Below are 19,980 nucleotides of genomic sequence, written 5' to 3' on the forward strand. Positions count from 1 at the left end.
GAAACATTAATAACTGTCATTCCCAAACCTGATAAAGATCATAACAGAGTAGAAAATAACAGACCAATTTCACTGAAAAATATAGATAACAAAATAATGGCATATAAAATGAAACAGTCATGACTTCTTTAATTCACCATGATCAGAATGGCTTCACCCCTGGAGGACCATCCGATAACTCTAGACTGTTTTGGAATATTCTCTCTCTCAGTCATCTGAGGATTCTCTAGTGGCATTGTCAATAGATGCTGAGAGGGCATTTGACAGAACAAAATAAGAGTTATTTATTTAAAACCCTTGTATGGTTTGATTTGATTTTGAAACCAAATGTATTCATATGATCCTGAAAATAAGTGCTGATCATTGGGTATAAGAGGCTTGGGGAGACTTACCCTCCAACAGCAAACACGACTTCCACCTACTGTCCCCGGCTGCCAGAAGCTTTTCTCTCTACCTCCCTCCCGCTTCCGGCCATCCAACAGCACCCACAAACCTGGCCTGTCAGGGGCACCGCAGTGACCGAAAGGCACCACCTCAGTGCCAATTCTCCCTTTGACATATCCTGCACAGGCAGAACAGGAAATTACATCAGAGGAAGCATAACATATAACAGGGAAGAACAAGGCACCCAGACAGCACCCCTCAATAGCCAATCAGGGTGAAAAGAGAGCTATTTAGGATGTTGAGCTACTACACTTACAAAGAGATGTGAATTACACAGCCTGTGAAAGAGCTGAGTGAGTCAGCATGAGAAGACCACCACAGTATTTGAGAAAACATCTCGAAAAATATAGATAGCACTAGTTTCTGAAGATTGCTGAGTTGATTATACCTATCAATATCGATGAATTTTTTTTTTAACTAAAGAAAGATTTGCCTATTTAAGAAAGGTTCCAGCGGATGGAAACATCCAGATAAAATAGCTGAAAGCAGCAGGAATGAAAAGCTAGTTGACCAAATTATCTCTGGCCAATGCATTGCTAAAGATGCTGGTGAAGTGGCAGTCTGTCAGAGCTGGCGAGCTGTGAGCTCATCAAGAGGGGTGTCTGTCATGCTAATAATGAGTTGACCTGAGCAGCAGAGCTGTAAACTGACACAGACACGTCAGTTAAGGATGGCATACAAATTACTTGCTGGCAGAGGAAGCTATCCAAACTTAATGTCACGGATCAAACAAAACATTAACATTACCATAGGCATAAGAAGTGGAGAATCTTTCCCACTAGGCAATATACTGGACCCCTTCAGTTGAGTAAGAGAGGAGCATAAGACAGATAAACGAGAAACAAGGTTAGACCAGAGAACCCTTAAGCAATGGTAAAACACATAGCTCAATAGGACAGCTGATCTTACCACCAAGGAAATAAGATGTGTTTCAGTCTAAGAGATAATCAAGACCTTATGCTCACCACAGTAGGTTGGAAGAAGAACAGATTCCTTCATCTTGACAAAAAAAAGCCTGTCAAATCTTTCAAAAGGAGACTGAGGCCCAGATGCACTAAACATTAACGACCCTTTAACGATGAAAATTTCCATCGTTGCATGCATTATAGGCCTTTTTCGGAAGCCGCTAGCAGATAACAAAAACGGAATGCAAACTAGTCACTTCCAATTCAAACGTGAACAGTTAGCAATGCACTAACCATACCGACGATTACAACGAATCACTTACCATCTGAAATTTTACGTGAGCTCAGACCTGTCGTTAAGGCCTGAGCTGTCATCTCCCCGCTTACCCCTGCACCTTAAATTCTATGCTGGCATGTACAGCAACAAAATAAAAAACACAAAACGTGGCTCCCCCCCTCCTTCCTGCTTAAAAAAAGAAACGGAAAGAAAATAAAATCAAAAAAATGCAAAGGTGCTCGTCAAGAGCGTCCTTCACGGACGTGCTTGCCCCCGCCCATCCCCACCCGAATATGCCAGTGCTCCCAGCTTCCCCCCTGCATCCAAACCAATCATCAATTCAAAATAAAAAGCACAAACGTTTTGGGATTTTTAGAAACTTTCAGGTTGCCCCGGCACCCCTCCTTTCCCTTCCTGTTTCCCAGCTCCGCCTCCCCCCATTCTCCGTCTCCACCCCCATGCTCTGCCCCCCCCCCGAGATCGTGGCCGCCGCTCCCCCCCTCCTTCCTACCAGGCCCTCGCAGCGCCTTTCAACTCTCTAAGGTGCTGCACGGGCAAGAAGAATGCCGAGTTGTTGCATCTTCACTGTCTTCGCGTCTCCTTTGCTGCTGGGCCCGCCCCCGTCTGACGTAGGTTACTTACATCAGACAGGGGGCGGGCCCAGCAGCAAAGGAGACGCGAAGACAGTGAAGATGCAACAACTCGGCATTCTTCTTGCCCGTGCAGCGCCTTAGAGAGTTGAAAGGCGCTGCGCGGGCCCGGTAGGAAGGAGGGGGGCCCGGTGGAGGGGGGGAGCGGCGGCCACGATCTGGGGGGGCGGAGCACAGGGGCGGAGAATGGTGGGAGGCGGAGCTGGGAAACAGGAAGGGAAAGGAGGGGTGCCAGGGCAGCCTGAAAGTTTCTAAAAATCCCAAAAAGTTAGTGTTTTTTATTTTGAATTGATGATTGGTTTGGATGCAGGGGGGAAGCGGGAAGCACTGGCATACTCGGGTGGGGATGGGCGGGGGCAAGCACGTACGTGAAGGACGCTCTTGACGAGCGCCTTTGCCCCATCCCAAAACACACGTGTTTGTGTTTTGGTTTTTTTTTTTTGTAGTTTTGACATTTGTGGCACGTGCAGAGCAGCCAGCATAATGCTTGGCTGCTCTGCGCATGCTTTAGGGGCCGATCACGGATGGGGATTACACAGGTTTGGTGCATTGTACTTTACAGTACCACACCGAACTTGTGCGACTTGTTTTTTTGGTGCATTCTTCGTTTTTTAAAAATCGTTAGGGACTTTAACGTTTTAGAGTTTGTAACGTTTGTTTGATGCATCTGGGCCTGATACTACAGTGTCAACTATGCTAGCACGAATACTTATACACAAAAGGATATGCTCTGATGAATCTTCTAGCTGCCTGGGGTACTCATGAGTCAATGAACTGAGGTATACCAGCAGTCAGTGGAGTTGTAATACAGCTGACACCTTCTGGTAAGAACTAGGATTCTTGTGCCTTCCAGCAAATAGAATAACTGTGCAATACAGCTGCCCAAGTACTGTGGTAAGCCAGTGTAGCTGCCATACAGCCAACATCTGTTAAGGATCACTGTGTAATACAGCTGCAAGTGAACTTGTGAGTCAATGAACTGTGGTATACCAGCAGCCACTGTAGCTGCCATGCAGTTGACATCTGCTGATAAGGGCTGGACACTGCAACTACAGGTGCATTAAGCTTGGGTTAGCTATAATAATGCTAAAAGAAAGTTGCTCTGGTTGATTCAGAAAAAGTGTTCCACAGACAACTTCTATCGGATGAAGCACTGAATCTGCACCACAGAGCCGATTGCTGTCGCTTTTCAAAGCACTTAGTGTGAAGTTAGAACCTATGACCTCTGCTCTGTGCTTCAGTTCAAGCTACTTAGGCTGTAGCTTGGAAGATTTGTAGTACCAAAGGAGCGCAGAGCATGCGATGTTGGCCTGCAATTGAGACATTCAGTTAACCACCGTTGCACAGCTACAGCGTATGATGGAATGCTGACAATGCCACTGTCAAACAAATAGTCAATCAACAGTGCTATGCAATGGGCTGCTGCAGCAGCTGTCTCAAAGTTTGCCATCAGAGGAACACCATACAGTTTGCTGATGCAGCTGCATAAGAAGGTGGTGAAGCCTTTGTATAATACTGTTTATTGCTTATGCCAGACACGTTTCTTTCCCTTAACTTCCCAATGCTCAAAGCTAACAGCATGCATATAATTTGCATGTTATCAGTGTTGAGCATTGGGAATTTATTTTGCTGCACTGTTCCCTACAGTGCTGGAGTTCTGAGCATTGGCCTGTCAGTGCCTTATCAAACATTGGCCTGTTAAGAGAAATCCTGAGAGAGAGAGTACCGTTCAGATAAAAACTTAACTAGGATGTTAGTTTAAGCTAAGTGAAGGACATAAGAAAGGAGGGAAAGAATCCAAATCCTCACAGATGTGTAGAAACCAAACTAAGAAGTGAGGCGAATGCAAAGAGGATTTTCAGTGTTCAAGGACCTTTACTGCAGTCACGATAGCAACACATCAAGGACCCAATACGGCCATGTTTCAGAGTGTGAGCATACAATACTCAATACTCCGGCTTTTCTGGAACAGTTTTGACATAGCAAAGTAGAAGTGCTTGGCTTCATATGGGCACACTTTGTCTGAATTAACAAAGGATTGCTTTTTTCTTTCAACATATGCAATCTATTTCCATCATTATATGCTCAGAGGTTTGATGTGTTGCTATAGTGACTCCAATAAATGTCCTTGAACATTGAAAATCCTCTTTGCATTCACCTCACTTCTTTGTTTGGTTAAGCTGGGTGAAGCCAAAGCTGGGGGTGGGGTGGTGGGGGGAGTCAGCAATGAGCCAAGAAATTTGCCCAAAGGCAAAAAGGAGTGCAGGAAAGCAGAGGCAGTGACCAGCACAAAAGGAGTAAATGAGCTAAAAATAGGCCGAGGAAAAATGTAAGTAAAAAGTTTTGAAATCACTAGCAGCTAAAAGAATAAAAAAATAATGTCTTTTCAGCATTTAGGAATATTAAGTCCTCAGACTTAATATTCCTAAATGCTCAGAATTAAATGAACCTATGAAAATGAAAGCATTATGAGAGACTTGCAGAGCAGGAAGTTTCCGCCCTCAGTGTGACAATTCAAAATGAAGTACAAAATAAAACTCAATGCAGAATGGCTGAGAAATATAAAAATTTAAGGTAAAATACCCAGTTACAAATACATAAATATTGCCTTACCAGAGTATAAAATCCTTTCAGCCTATAGCCTTGCCATTATTACTACTTAGCATAAAGGAGAGGGGGAGGGGAAGGGACCCGGCGCCAATGAGTGTCACCCAAGCTCCAGCCAAATCTTTAAAAAGGAGCTAAAACTATCCATGAGGACACCCCTTGCTCAACTGACACCCAGATAGTACTAGGTCAGGAGCTGGCTCAACTGACATCCAGATAACACTGGGTCAGGAGCTAGCTGAGAAGCACCAAGTAAGAGATGCAACTATCTGTTTGGAGAAAGAAAATATTAAATATCCAATGGCTGCACAATACACTTTGGGGTGAATCACTTTGAACTACTTTTTCTCTCTGTCTATATCCAGTGGTCGATGGACATATCCTACTGGGATGGACTGGTCTGGTATGAACGAAAAGGATAAAAGTGAAGGATCATGGATTAGATACCGAATGTTCATTTGCTAAGGTTCTATTACCCTATTAATTTCCCGTTGTCTCTTTCCATTGTTCTTTTCCTTGTCCTATTCCCTAACGATACCTTGACTCTGTCTTCGCTTAAATTCTCACTATGTAATCCATAACTGAATTGTAACAAATCGTATTTCCATTATTTACAATGTATTATAAGCCACACTGAGCCCGCAAATAGGTGGGAAAATGTGGGATACAAATGCAATAAAATAAATAAATAAAATAAATATACCTCTTTTCTGTGGGTACAACTAAAGTGGTTCACATATATTATATGCAGGTACTTTTTCTGACCCTAGTGGGCTCACAAACTGAGTTTGTACCTGGGGCAATGGAATGTTAGATGGCTTGCCCGGGGTCACAAGGAGCTGCAGTGGGAATTGAAACCAGTTCCCCAAGTTCTCATTCCACTGCGCTAATCATTAGGCTACTCCTCCACTCCATTTCAGGGCAGCAGCACATAATAATACAAATCTATATTGCTTCAGTCATGCTACGGGTAACACCTGATGAGATAGACTATCGCTTTTGAAAGCTCATACCTCGATGATCTGGTTAGTCTATAAGGCACCAAAGATCTGTCATTATTTATAAGGTTTTTTTCCTTGAAGGGCATAAGATAATTTTCAATACAACATTTGGAGACGTTGTCCCAGAGTCAATCCCAATCCTCTGCAGTTAGTAACATCACAAACCTTTCAACCCACACATTGTTCTCTTATCCTGCTACTACATAACTAAAACCAGAGGAAACATACAGGGTTTTCTATGAGGATCTTATTGTTTTTTAATTAATTGGTTTCTGATCCTCTAAATTTGAGCTTATATTCCACCTTTTCTAATAGCCAATGGTACAAAGAAGATTACTACACAAAAATACACGACATACATAAGAACATAAGAATAGACATACTGGGGCAGACCGATGGTCATCTAGCCCTGTATCAACAGTACATTATAGTCAATTCAGCACAGCATCTAATGTACACATTGAGTGAGTAGGACAAATTCACATTACTGACAGCATGGAACTTACAAATTCTAGGTGTATGCAGACAAAAAAATGCTTTGTTTTTCTTTTCATGTTATTTGCAGGTTTTTAATTTTGTTTCTTACATTTGTTTTGTATGCAATTTTGTAAATAGTGTGCAATGTTGCTCGTTAGTGTGCCTTATTTAACAAGTGCACTAATCTTCAACAGATGCCTACAGACGCAACAGGTACCATCTGAACATTTAATACTGTACGCTACTGCTCAACAGGTGCCTACTTAATGATATAGGAAGGAACCCAGAATCTCATTTTTTTTCTAGTCATTTCAGCTCATAAACGATATGAAATGACATGGGAAAAACTATTGTCATTTCAAATGGATGTATAACCCTAACAAATACAGTCTGAAGTTATTCTGTGCACTCTAGCCATGATGGCTACTCTCGGGCAGGCACTGTGAATTTGAAAGGGCAGTGCTACATCTACAATTTAAAAAAGACAAGTTAAAAAGTGCCATCATTTGACTTTGAGCAGAGCAAATATTTAACAACTTTCTACTTTGCACCACCTAAAATAAATGCCCAGGGCGTATTATAATAATAAACAAATCCCATAAAAAGCTCAAAATACTAGTTAGCACTTGAAGGAAAGGAATTGTGAGGTCTGGAAAGCCAAATACTACTTCAGGTTTGGAGACATCTTGGTGTTCAAATATGACCCACTTTTCTCTAAAACCACTACAGCTCCTAAACTCTTGACTCTCTGCCATGTGAGAACAGGAGATATTGCATAGTATTCTGTTAAGTGCCGTTGAGTCAGTGTTGACTCATGGTGACCCTATGGATAGTTGCCTTGAGCTGTGTTCTTTCTTCAGTCAGGTGGCTAATTGGAGGGGTGTCCATAGCTGCTGTTATTTTATTGATCCATCACATTGCCAGTCCTTCTCTTTTGCACTGACCCTTCAAACTTGCCATGTGTATCTTTCTCTAATGATCTCTCTCTTCGCATGATGTGTCCAAACTACGAAAGTTGAAGTTCTGTCATTTGAGCTTCCAAAGAAAGCTTAAGTTTGATGTCCTCCGATACTGATTGATTTGTTCTTTGAGCAGTCCAAGGTATAAGCAGTATTTTTCTCCAGCACCGTAATATGAAGGCATCAAGTGTCTTCCTGTCTTGCATCTTCATTGAAACCGCAAGTAAACAAGAGAGCACACTCCACAGGGAACAAGAACAAGCAACAAACAGCAGAGTGGACAAAGAATGCATGAAATATTTATTACAATTTGTCAAAATGACTTGAAACAGACTGTGTTTCGGCAGCAGGGCCTGTGTCAGGAGTCTGTAGAGATTGCATTAACAAGGTCTAGGTGAGATTTAGATAATGCTAAAAATCAATCACAGCCTTTGAAGAAGAAATTCGCAGCGTGTCAAAACAGCGAAGTAACTGTGTTTGGTGGGAGAACTGTTTGACACTTTTTTTGATTAACCAGTTATGTTGCTGTTGACACGCTGTGATTTCTTCTTCTTCAAAGACTGTGATTGATTTTTAGTATTGTCTAAATCTCACCTAGACCTTGTTTATTGCAGCCTTTACAGACTCCTGATGCAGGCCTTGTCGAGCCAGTCTGAAGAATTGTAATAAATATTTCCAGCCTTCTTTGTCCAGTCTGCTGTTTTTGCTTGCTTCTTCATTGTCCACAGTACTCTAGGTTCATGCTTTCTTTTAAAATACTTAAGGCATTTTTATTTCCTAGCAATTAGGAAACAACGTGTCTATTCTAAATGTATATGAAAAAAAGTTTTTGTTGATTTGTTCATTGAACACAATTTTATGGCACTTTAACTCATCTGAAAGTCTGTTTTCCTTTCTTGTTGCATAAGAGGGAATACAAAAATATACTCGGGCTTCAGTAATACCATCTAATTAAAAGATACATGTACAGTAGAGCGGGAAACCAGGTCAGAACAAAATGTTGTTGTGTAGATTTGAAATGAATGGCAATTTTCATTTTCTGTTCTATCCCAAGAGAAAGCTTAAATAATTTCCCATGAAACTGTAATGACTGTACAAATTTGTACAGTGTTCCCTTAATATGTAGAAAATGTGGGAAAAAACTCAGCTATAATAGAAATATGAAAAAAAAACCCACCCAAACAAACCATTAGCTTCCCCACCTGTCTCCAGAATAACAATCTCTCCTGTACTTACATTAAATTGCCTGGGATCCTTGCTGTGTGGATGAAATCCTTTTTTCTTGCAAGCAGAAACTTCAAGCATTCCAGCATTGGTAAGTCTGAATATCCCAGTGCTGAAAAGTACACACAAATAACAGACACACTTAGATTTAAAGATCTCAGCCCCCATTTTTTAAAGTGTGCTCAGGTTTTGTAGTTAGTATGTGGTAACTGCAAAATCCTCTGAGTTAATTACTGGGGTGATCCCAGCAATTTCCCATTCACTTAACGCAAAGAAAGAGTTTTTTGGAATTGGCCAACTGAAGACAACGCAATGCAGTTAACCACTCCTATTCAGGAGGTGTTAATGGCAAGACTTTATCTGCCATTTTAACAATTACCATACAGTAATTTACTCCACATTCACATTCCAGCCCCTGCCCATTCTCCATCCCATTCCACATTAGCTGTTAATGAGGAAATTTGTAAACTGCTAAAATGACGGGTCAACCATTAGTGTGGTGCTTGCATTAATTATTAGCTAACTCGGCTTAATAATTAGGCCCCTTCATGTCCTACAGACAGAACCAGCTATGAAAAGAGGAGCTATCAAAGTCATCAGCAAATTAAAAAATTTATTGAGAAAAGACCCAACTCAGCAGAGTTTCAGCATACCACCTGCACCACCGGTCATCTAATTCTCAAAAAAGCAAATGATGAACAATTATGAGGCAATAAATAGTCACTTCTCTCTTTACATTTGGTGTTTGTACTTCTAAAAGTCTTTTGCACACAAATTAAACCACATGAAGCATTTGGTTTTACACAAACAAAATGCCCCAAGTTACACCAGTTACTGGTATTAATTTGACAACTGCAACAAATCTGAAAAGCAAATTCACTTCTGTGCGATGGAGCTGATTTTTAAATATTTTTTTTATTAACCATAGCAAATAAAGGTAATTCCTATAGTAGATCAGGAAATAAAGAAACTTCAGACCGCCCAGAACACAGCAGCCAGGCTTATATTTGGAAAAACACGTTACGATAGCGCCAAGCCCCTCCGAGAAAAACTGCACTGGCTCCCAATCAAAGAATGCATTGCTTTTAAGGTCTGCACCATGGTTCATAAAATTATATACGGCGAAGCCCCAGGATAAATGACAGACCTCACAACCAGAAACACAACAAGATCAGCACGAACTCACCTAAATCTCCACTACCCAAGTACTAAAGGACTCAAATACAAATCAATTTATGCATCCAGCTTTTCTTACTTAAGCGCACAACTATGGAACGCTCTGTCAAAGGTAATAAAAACAACGAACAACCACCTAAGTTTACGGAAAGAACTAAAAACAAACCTGTTCAAAAAGGCATATCTCATCGACTCAACATAAAAACCTAAGTTCCTGCAACACTGCAAAACCAAAGATTGTAATGGACATACCTTAACCCTCATCTCCCCTCCCTAACTTCCCAATGTATCTACCAAACACGAACCTTCTTTTACCACAATAACACCTGTATTTGTTCATACTGCAACTGGTGAACGCTGTTGCGGTACCATGTAAGCCACATTGAGCCTGCAAATAGGTGGGAAAATGTGGGATACAAATGAAATAAATAAATAAAATAAATCACCACTTCAGTTAAAATCAAATTATTTGACCACATACCACTGCTGAAGACACTAGCAACTGGAATTAGAAATTTAGGGCAGGTAGGAATAGTTTGAACACACCCTGCAGAGAACCAGAGGTACAAGCAGCATGTCAGGTTTGTACAGGTGGCATGAGAATTGTCTCCACGACCATATAGAAAACCTCACAGTTCTGTAATATTCACAAGACTGATTAATCATACCCTTGTGCTAGAGGAAGCATCTACCATAGCAAGCCATACCAAGCTACTATCTTTGCCTATATTATTACAGCAAATTGGAAGACTGTCCATCGCAGACAAAGGCAACCTCACAAGAATGTACTGAACACTACAACAACCTAAAAGGGCTCCTTCCTTACTGTTTTGAATATGGTACACTGGCTGACTTCACTGCAACAAAAACAGAGTATAATATTCACCCCAGCATTGCAATCTGAGGCTCAATTTTATTTGAACAAGGACCTTTTAGAAACTTTGTTTAAATCAGCTGGGGTTAAGTGTATACTAAATTGGCATCAATATAACAAATGTAGCTAATCTACCTTAATGAGGAAAAGATGAGAATCAGTTTACAGTTGTACTTGTGTATCGATTTGTTTCTTAGCAGTCAAACACACATTTTACAGTCAATATGATAGCGGGTGATCTACTGGACAACTCTAGTAAAATGTCAAGTTGAAGAAAACCCTGCCTTGCATTCAGAAAGAAATATACTAAATTTGCCACACACACACATTCAACCACCATGTTTCTGCAAACTCAGAACTCGGTTCTTTATAGTCCAAAGCTCTATAGTCCAAAGTTGTAAGTAAGTAAATAAAACAAATGAAAAAAAAAGTGGTTTCTCAAAATATCTTCATTTTAGCACATGACAAAACAATGCACAGTGGCATGTTTCATCCCAGCACCCTCCCGCCACTATCGCCTTGCTGCCAACTCAACAGCAATGGCATCAAACCTTCCACTCTAATAAGCAGTTCGCTTCTCCTCCCACTGACCGCCAGTTGAAGTGAGTGAAGCTACCTCAGATTTCCACTGCAGCAACCCCCATCAGTTGATGAACCATGTGTGCTAGTCTGGGACCACACGTGCACTCATCAAACATGCACCTGGACAGAAGTATGACACATCCTCAGCAATAATTGCTCCCAGTTTCTGAAACATGCATCTAATCCAACTCAAACCACATATCCTATTGTGCAACATGATTCCTTGTCTACCTAGGATCTTACACCTAAGTCAGGGGTGGGCAACTTCGGTCCTCGAGGGCCACTTCCTAGTTGGATTTTCAGGATTTCCCCAATAAATATGTATCCTTCAATTTAGTAACTGTTATAACAACTTTAATTATCAAAATCTCTTTCTTCAATATCTCAATTATGCATAAAAATTCCTTCCCACAATATTAACCATACACTCTTCACATTCATACCAATATAACTAAAAAAATCTCTCTATATAAAAGGCACCACCAACATTCTAAATGAAGCCTCCAGCCGGAAGTGTGAAGGGGGAGAGATATCCGGTTTCCCCATGAGTGTCTGTCCCGCCCTCGCTCTGTCTGTAACACAAAGTGAAGGAAAACACAGCAAAGCACGAAATCAAATCGCTCTCTCTGTAACAGTGAAGGACTCAGAGGGGGGAGGGGAGAGAGGGCAGAAGCCCTCACTATCTCTGTAACACAAACACAGCAGGAAACTTAACACTGAGGACTCGACTCCGAGGGGGGAGGGGACAGACAGCACAGGGAGGGAGAGAGGGAGGCAGGACACATACTCCCACATGCACACAGAAGAAAACCTTGCTAGCCCCTGTTTCATTTGCATCAGAAACGGGGCTTTTTTACTAGTATTACTAATAATCCCCATCATTAGACTATCACAATGTAAACTTAATAGATATTATCATTGTATCATTATAGATATCATTGTGTCTTTTAAAACCCTAAATGATTTTCCCTAAATCTTGAATTACAGGAAACAACTACTCTTAACTCCCTACTAGTATACATCAGGCTTTTAGACCAGTAGTCCTCCTATTGTATCACGAGGCACTTATAGACAATGATGCAATATATCTATGCAACATTCTAGTAAAATCCTTTTGGCAAGGACTCTATTATTGCAGATTAAAATCGCTTCCTTCATCACATATTTGGGCAAGCAATATCGCCTCAAAAATCTTATCTGTATTTTTATTCCCAACGTCCTGTTAACAGCATTACAAGAAATTCGATGTTGGAAAAGGATATTGGGAGTAAAAATACAGATAAGATTTTTGAGGTGATATTGCTTGCCCAAATATGTGATGAAGGAAGCGATTTTAAGCTGCAATAGAGTCCCAGCCCCCCCCCCCCCAAAAAAAATAAATCGCATTGAAATCTTAAGCATTCAGTGGATTTTTCAAAGTGCTTATCCAAATAATCTCCCAGCTCCCCCTCTATCACATCCTATCCCACCCCTTCACCCTTCAAGAATTTAAGTAGCATTCAAGAATAGATCAACATGAACTCATTCTTCATCTGATGAGTTATAACACCCAAGTTTATGATCTGTCAAATTATCCAAATCCCCAAAAAGGGTTAACTTCATGCGCCAAGTAAGTGGGCCCCATTGCCTGCTTCCAATGAGCCACAATAACACTTTTAGCAGCTGTTAAGCACATACGCTTGAGATGACATTGCCACTTGGGACCTCTTCTATTACCCAGCCCCAATAAACACCATTTGGGGTCACATGGGAAGACAATGTCCAGTGCTGAGGTTATCCTCATTGTAACTCCTGAATCTTCCCACAGGACCACCAAACACATGGCCTTCCACTCACTTACACCCAAAGTCTCGTTCTCAATGCTCCATATATGAATATTTATAAACCCAAGAACCCTGAATAAAGCGATATTAAATTGAGAGATAGTCCCCTTAACCTTCCTGAGAGAGGACCATAAATTCTTTAAATGTTCAGTGTCATCTGGGTCAGCTCTTAACCATCCTTGTTGGGAAATGTATTATTATAGGCAAGGTCAACTGAGGCACTCTCACATAAAACAGAATATCATCAGCAAATAAAGCTATTTTGTGTTCCTCGTCCCCTATCCGGATTCCTTTAATATCTACCAATGAATGAACCCTTTGGGCCAAAGGTTCAATTGACAAAGCAAACAAAGGGGAGAAGGTGCAGCCCCTGCCAGGTCACTCTCATTATAGAAAATTGGGAAGAATATCCCATGTTAAGCTTGATACGAGTGACCGGCACTTCATATAAACTCTTCGACCAAACCAAAAACATTTGGGCAGCTTGACCCTATCAAATGCCTTCTCAGCATCAGTGGTTAATAGGGTCATAGACTCTCCTTGACTTTGTGCCTCCCATACTATGTTGAGAGTATGCCTAATATTGTCCGCTACTTGTCTCCATGCCACAAAGCCCGATTGATCGGTATGAATAATCCATGAGAGAACCAAACCCAAACGATCTGCCATAACCTTAGCTAAGATTTTAACATCTGTGTTGAGCAGTGATACTGGGCTATAAGATCCGCATACCACAGGGTCCTTACCAGGCTTCAATATGACAGAGATCCCTGCCTCACACATACTAACAGGTAAGGATTGGCCTCGAAAACCAGTTACCCACTTGCCACAGGAGTGGTCCCAACTCAGCAACAAAGATCTTATAAAATTTTGCAGTATAGCCATCAACCCCTGGTATCTTACCCTCCTTAAGACCTTTTACTACCCGCATGACTTTATCAAGAGCTATAGGAGTTTCCAGGTTCTCACAGTCTCTATCTTGCAGACCCTTTAAACCATGTCTAAACAAATAATCCCAATCTCCTCATTTGTGATCTCTTCACCTTTACTATACGGAGTGCTATAAAACTTAAACTGTGCTTGGATCTCCTCATCTTTATAATAGATAATATCTCCAGTCCCCTTAATTTTTGTGATTATCTGCATACTTTGACACTTTTCAGAGATCTTGGGCCAGTATCCTTCCTGATTTATTGCTAAATTCATAAAACCTTTGTTCAGTTAGACGCCTAAGAAACTCCAGCTTTTCTACCTGCAACTTTTGCAGCTCAGTTCTGCATTTCTGCAGTTGTTCTAATATGGCCAGATCTCTCCCCGACTGATGAATAGTTTTTAGATGCACCAACTGAGAGCACAGATCTAGGTCTTTCCTCTCCCTTTTTCGTTTCCTCCGCGTCCCCCATTTAATAAGTTGTTCACGGACCACCACCTTAAGGGCGTCCCATAAAGTCCCATCTGAAACTTCTCTCGTGCCATTCAAGTCCAATTAAGCTTGAATAACCCCACGGAGTTCTTCACAGACCTTAGCATCACCTAAAATATGTTCATTCAATCTCCAAAACGTATGGTGTCTCACCCTCAGGTCTTTCAGTTTCATTCAAACTGGAGCATAATCAGAGGCATGTATACTTTCAATATTTCACTCCTGCACCCTGTTTCACAAGTTGCGGCTACACCATATATCTATAAGTAAGATGTGAATGTGAATAAAATGAGAAGGAGTGTTGGCCTGGATGCTGTAATCGCCAAACATCTAACAGGTCTAAATCCTTATCCAGCTGTAAAAGTTTTTGGCGTTGGGCCAGACTAACTCCACTCCCTCCCTTAGAACAATCTAAAGCTGTAAGAGATAAGTTAAAGTCTTCTCCCATCACTATCAGCCCTTTAACAAACTGAGAAAAAGTTCATCCTGTAATGAGCAAAAATAATCTCCTTGCTCCAAATTAGGGGCATGTAAATGAATAAATGTTACTTGTTGGTCATACACATGTCCCCTTACTGCCAAGCACCTCCCTAAGCCATCCCTATATATGCTTTAACAAAGTAATTCCCCTTTTAATATGCCATTAATCTCCCCCCTCCCATTTTCCCTCCCTGAGGAGCCACATGTACAAAACATTGACTGTAATCATGATGATGAAGTAGTGAAACATCCCTTTTCCTAATACAAATCTCCTGGAGCATGAGAATATACCACTGAAAGCGTTTAAGCTCACGAAAAATAATACGTTTCCTTGGGTCAGTTAACATTAACATTCCAAGAACCCACCCTTAATCCTAATATCATGTCCCCTTCCCTCACCCATGCCCCCCTCCCCTTCCTACTGACAGATCGACCAAACTCCCTTCTGGCCAGTAAATACCTTGAGGAAATGCGTCACTGTCAGAGAGGCCATGCACACTACTCAATTACTTAATAGCCCATTGTACCCCCACAATTTCATCCATAGCATATGTACCACACTCTGCAAACAATACACAGCATCCTATCCAAAATGTTCTACCCCAACACATTCATTTCTATCTACCTATCTTGTATAAGGAACTCACACGCTACATTGGTATTAAACCCCACCAATCTCTCTCACATAGAATTTCTGCAGCAAAGAAATGAAGAGTAGAAAAAAAAAGTAAATCAGAAATAGTCCAAAGTCCACGTGACTGTGGCTGACTCATTTAACCTGATCGAACTTTCTGCCATACAGATTTCTCCTTGGCTTGCACTACAGTTGAGCCTCCGTTGGTCACCTGCACTGGTAGATCCAAACAACCCAGGTCAGACAAAGCCTTCCAAGCCTCTACAGTGTTCTGCACCCTTCGTGTGTGACTACTCACTGTTAGTAATAATCCAAAAGGATAAAGTCATCGATAGTGCAGCCCAGCCTGCTGCAAATACTTTGTGACTTTGCGCAAATCTCTCCGCCTCTGAAGAATGGCTTTGGCCAAATCCTGAACTTTGCAATTGTCTCATTTAATTTCTCCGAGATTCCAGGTTTTCCTCCACAGAATAATCATGGAAACATGCTATAATATCTCGAGGGGTAGACTCTTGCTGAGGCACCATACTTCTGTGGGCTCTATCAAGTTTAATGTTAACTGTCCCAGAGTCTCCCACAGCTCCCTCTCCGGAGGTCATAATAAAGGTACAGAGCTCCTGCACCACTTGGGCACTATCTTTGTATTTATCCTCCTCTGGGATGCCTTTAAAATGCAAGTTGCAGCATCTAGACCTATTTTCCAGGTCTTCTAATGCCATCTGAAAACCTGTTCTTGCTTTTTTCTGTGTTTGGAGTTCCTCTCTCAGCCCCTGTAAGTCTCTAATCGAGTCCTTCTAACTTTTCCTCGTTCTGCTCTAAGCGGTTTCTGATGTCTTGTACTTCTATCCTCAACTCCGAAACAGCGGATTGAATGTCTTTTCTGACCGCCAACATTTCCGCCTTCAAATCCTTGAACCAGCAGGCAACATCACGCTTTGTCAGCTCCCCTTCACTCTCCGGTATATCCATGTGATACATTTCAGAACCCGAGTCCAAATCCGCCATCTTGCTCCAGAGCCCCGCCACTTTCTGCAGAGCTCCTGAGGTGCAAACTCGCGTATCAGCATTATACTTAAATTTTTCCAGTCTATTCCGATCTGCCATTGTTTGTACACTTCAGGAGGTAAGATTTTGTAATTAAAACTTCAGCAAGTATAGGCTTATATCCTTATATCAATTTCCCCTCAAGCTCCGACGGAGCCAAGAAAATCTCTCAGTGCTGATGTCACTTCCTCACCCAGTAATATTTTTTATAGTTATATTGGTATGAATGTGAAGAGTGTATGGTTAATATTGTGGGAAGGGATTTCTATGAATATTTGAGATATTGATAAATTAATGTTGTTATAACAGTTACCAAATTGAAAGACATTAATTGTAACTAGAAAAAAGTATTTACTCAGTAGATGATTATATACAATGAATATGTATGAGATATATTAGCATACAAAGCACTGCATGCAAATAGATCTCATGCATATTTCACTGGTGAAATCCTGAAAACCCAACTGGGTTGCGGCCCTCGAGGACTGAGGTTGCCTACCCCTGACCTAAGTACTCTGCAGTTTGCTTTCTCTCCAGTATATCTGAAACTGGTTTCTAACTAGTTGTAAATATATTCTGTTTGGTTAAATGCTCTCCACATTTTAATTTACAACAAGTTAGGTACACAATTGGTTTAAGAGAGAAAAAAATGTAAATTATGATTATACTGTTAATTCCCTAAATGAACAGATAAAATAGAAGACAAACAATAAATCAGTTCAGACTAAAAAAAATGCACACTGTTTCCCACTGTTCCCTTTCTCTTCTTAATTTCATAAATACCTTGCCCCAGGTATGAAAGGTGGGTCTGGAAGAGGGAGAATGTTTAAAAGGCAATAACTTACTCATTGTGCTTTGGAGAACACACGATAGCAATGGCCTCTGGCAGCATTAGTTGATATGAGCAGTGTGTGTGCAGATCAACACTGGATAAGAAAGCAGTCTGTGTGGGGTGTGTCTGCAAAACCAAGAGGAGAATTTTTATATAATGAATACATCCAAAGGGAGGACAACAGCATAGCATAGTTCAGCAAACAGAAACACTCATTCTCCTGGAGATCAAGTGATCCTTCTTTTTTTTTTTGTTGTTACATTTGTACCCTCGCACTTTCCCACTCATGGCAGGCTCAATGCAGCTTACATGGGGCAATGGAGGGTTAAGTGACTTGCCCAGAGTCACAAGGAGCTGCCTGTGCCTGAGGTGGGAATTGAACTCAGTTCCTCAGTTCCAGTTCCCCAGGACCAAAGTCCACCACCCTAACCACTAGGCCACTCCTCCACACAAAGAGCTCAGGCTCGTTCAGCACTCAATCTGCTTAGTTTGCCTTGGATCATTAGAGGGTAATAATATCATAGATACCTAGGCAGGAAAGTTATCATCAGACAGATATGCTGCATGTGCCTTTATAAGACAGGACACTGGAAAGCTGCAGCTACTCTGAGGCAGATGTTTGTGCATATAAACACCTGTAGAATCAGCACACGTGTGTATACTGACCCTGCCCCTTTATTTATTTATTACATTTGTACCCTGCGCTTTCCCACACACAGCAGGTTCAATGCGGCTTACATAGTAAATAGTTTTACAAAGTATTATAAGGAGAATATTACAAACTGTAATAGACATAATAATAGTAAGGTTATAAGAATAGGTGAATTGAACATGGAAAGGTAAACAAGGCATGATAAGCAAAAGGAAAGAGATTGGGAGGGGTGAGGTGTAGGGAAGATGGAGACAAGAAGACTAGGGGAGGAGTATAAGGAGTTAGGAGACAGGGTGTAAGGTAAAATCATCTTCAGAGCAGGAGTTGTGTGGGTGGGCTTATAAGGTTAGGTTGGTTCGTTAGGGTAAGCTTCTCCACTGCTGGGAACATCGTCACATATATTGCACAGAACGTAGGTTCTATGTTTTCTGGAATCTGAGATCATTTTCCTACGCCCAGAATATTGAAACCTGCTCAGTAGCTAAAGCTTCTTCACAACTAGGGCAAAGGTTCACTTGCACAGTTCTGGTTAATCCATTGAAGTGCTGTAGGAGCAGTTCAAGTAGTTTAGATTTAATATAGATAGCCTTTTGGCTATAATATCTGGATGGTTTTGCTCAATTGAAATATTACCATATAGATGTACTTTGAGGAAGTAAACTGTGGTAATTAATTATACTGGGTCACTAATAAACTTTGGTAATTTTAACCTGTACTAACAGCCAATGCTATACATACAAATCAGCAGGAAAGTAAAGTATGAGCAGGCGCTAGGAAAGAGAATGCCAGCCAGTGCACATCTTGCAGAATGCATATATTGAATTGTAGGGTGGCCACAGACATCTCCAAAATACAGGGTGGCTTGGTAAAAACTACACCAAAATTATTCTCTCTCTCCTCTTTCCGTGCAGCTACATTAGCAACAGGATAGTGAGGGCAGGATGGCAATGCGGGGACACACTAAGTAGAATCACACACTCCGTGTCTCCTCTTCTCATGCCACCTTATTACAAAGGAAGCGCTTACCTCATGGGGGGGGGGGGGGGAGAGGAGACTGGGACAAGCAGCTGAAGGGACAAGGTGCACACTGTGTCCTCACAGTGCTGGCTTCTCACTACTCTGCCTGTAGTGTTGTGCCCCAAGAAACAGAGGAACCTAAAGGAGAGGGGAACAGATGAAAGGGAAGAATCTGAGGAAGAGGGAGAGGAGCCTAAAAGAAAGAAGAGATGAGACAAAGTAGGGATGTTGACAGCTGGATGGCCGATAGGTAACTTGCTTGACCTACTGTATAGGTGGTGGACCTCACACATTACCTAGGTAAGATTTGAGAGTGCTCTAGGGAGGAGCCAGCTGTCAGGGCTGTGGGTATCAAAGATATAGAAAGTTACAGTAAGGAGATTCTGGAAGTCAAATTTAGGATTTTAGGTAAGAAACTGAAACCAAGAACTACCAATGAAGGATTCACAGATTTACTCCCTATTTACACACTGGACCCCAAAGCGTTGATGAGCCGACAGTGCAGGGAAGAAAGTTTTATGTAATGCTAGCAACTGAGCAACATTTTGGAGGAGGGAGAGATTATTCCAAAAGCATAGCTCCCCTTATCTGATGTGTAACCTGGCTAGTGGGAACTTATTTACGAGACTGAAGAGCATGTGGCTAGTTATTGTATTACAAAAAGCTAACAGAGGTGTAATTGCTGATAAATGATTTAATGGGGCGAGTTAGAACTCCCACACATGACATGATTCTACTTCCAGAGTCAACATGGAGCCTGCATTTGTCTGTAATGATTATTTATATGCCAGTAAGAAAGACATCATACAATTATGACTGCCCTGCATAAGCCTTTTTTCAAGTCTCCTGAAAAGCAGAGTTTACTGTTTACATACCATGAGAGAAAAGATGGAACAGTT

General features: G+C 41.3%; 1 protein-coding gene across 4 annotated transcripts in view; it reads right to left on the bottom strand.

Moving 5' to 3' along the window:
* Positions 1-19,980, bottom strand: part of STAMBPL1 (STAM binding protein like 1) — a 117,000-nt gene that overhangs the window by 3,399 nt on the left and 93,621 nt on the right. For all 4 annotated transcript variants that reach the window (XM_030203064.1, XM_030203066.1, XM_030203065.1 and 1 more), the window contains 2 exons: positions 17,426-17,538; positions 8,557-8,656 (listed from right to left, as the gene is read on the bottom strand). In XM_030203064.1, the coding sequence (XP_030058924.1) occupies positions 8,557-8,656; positions 17,426-17,538 (213 nt within the window). The remainder of the gene's footprint in view (positions 1-8,556; positions 8,657-17,425; positions 17,539-19,980) is intronic.

Source organism: Microcaecilia unicolor, chromosome 5 (genome assembly GCF_901765095.1).
Source record: "Microcaecilia unicolor chromosome 5, aMicUni1.1, whole genome shotgun sequence".
Lineage (NCBI taxonomy): Eukaryota > Metazoa > Chordata > Amphibia > Gymnophiona > Siphonopidae > Microcaecilia > Microcaecilia unicolor.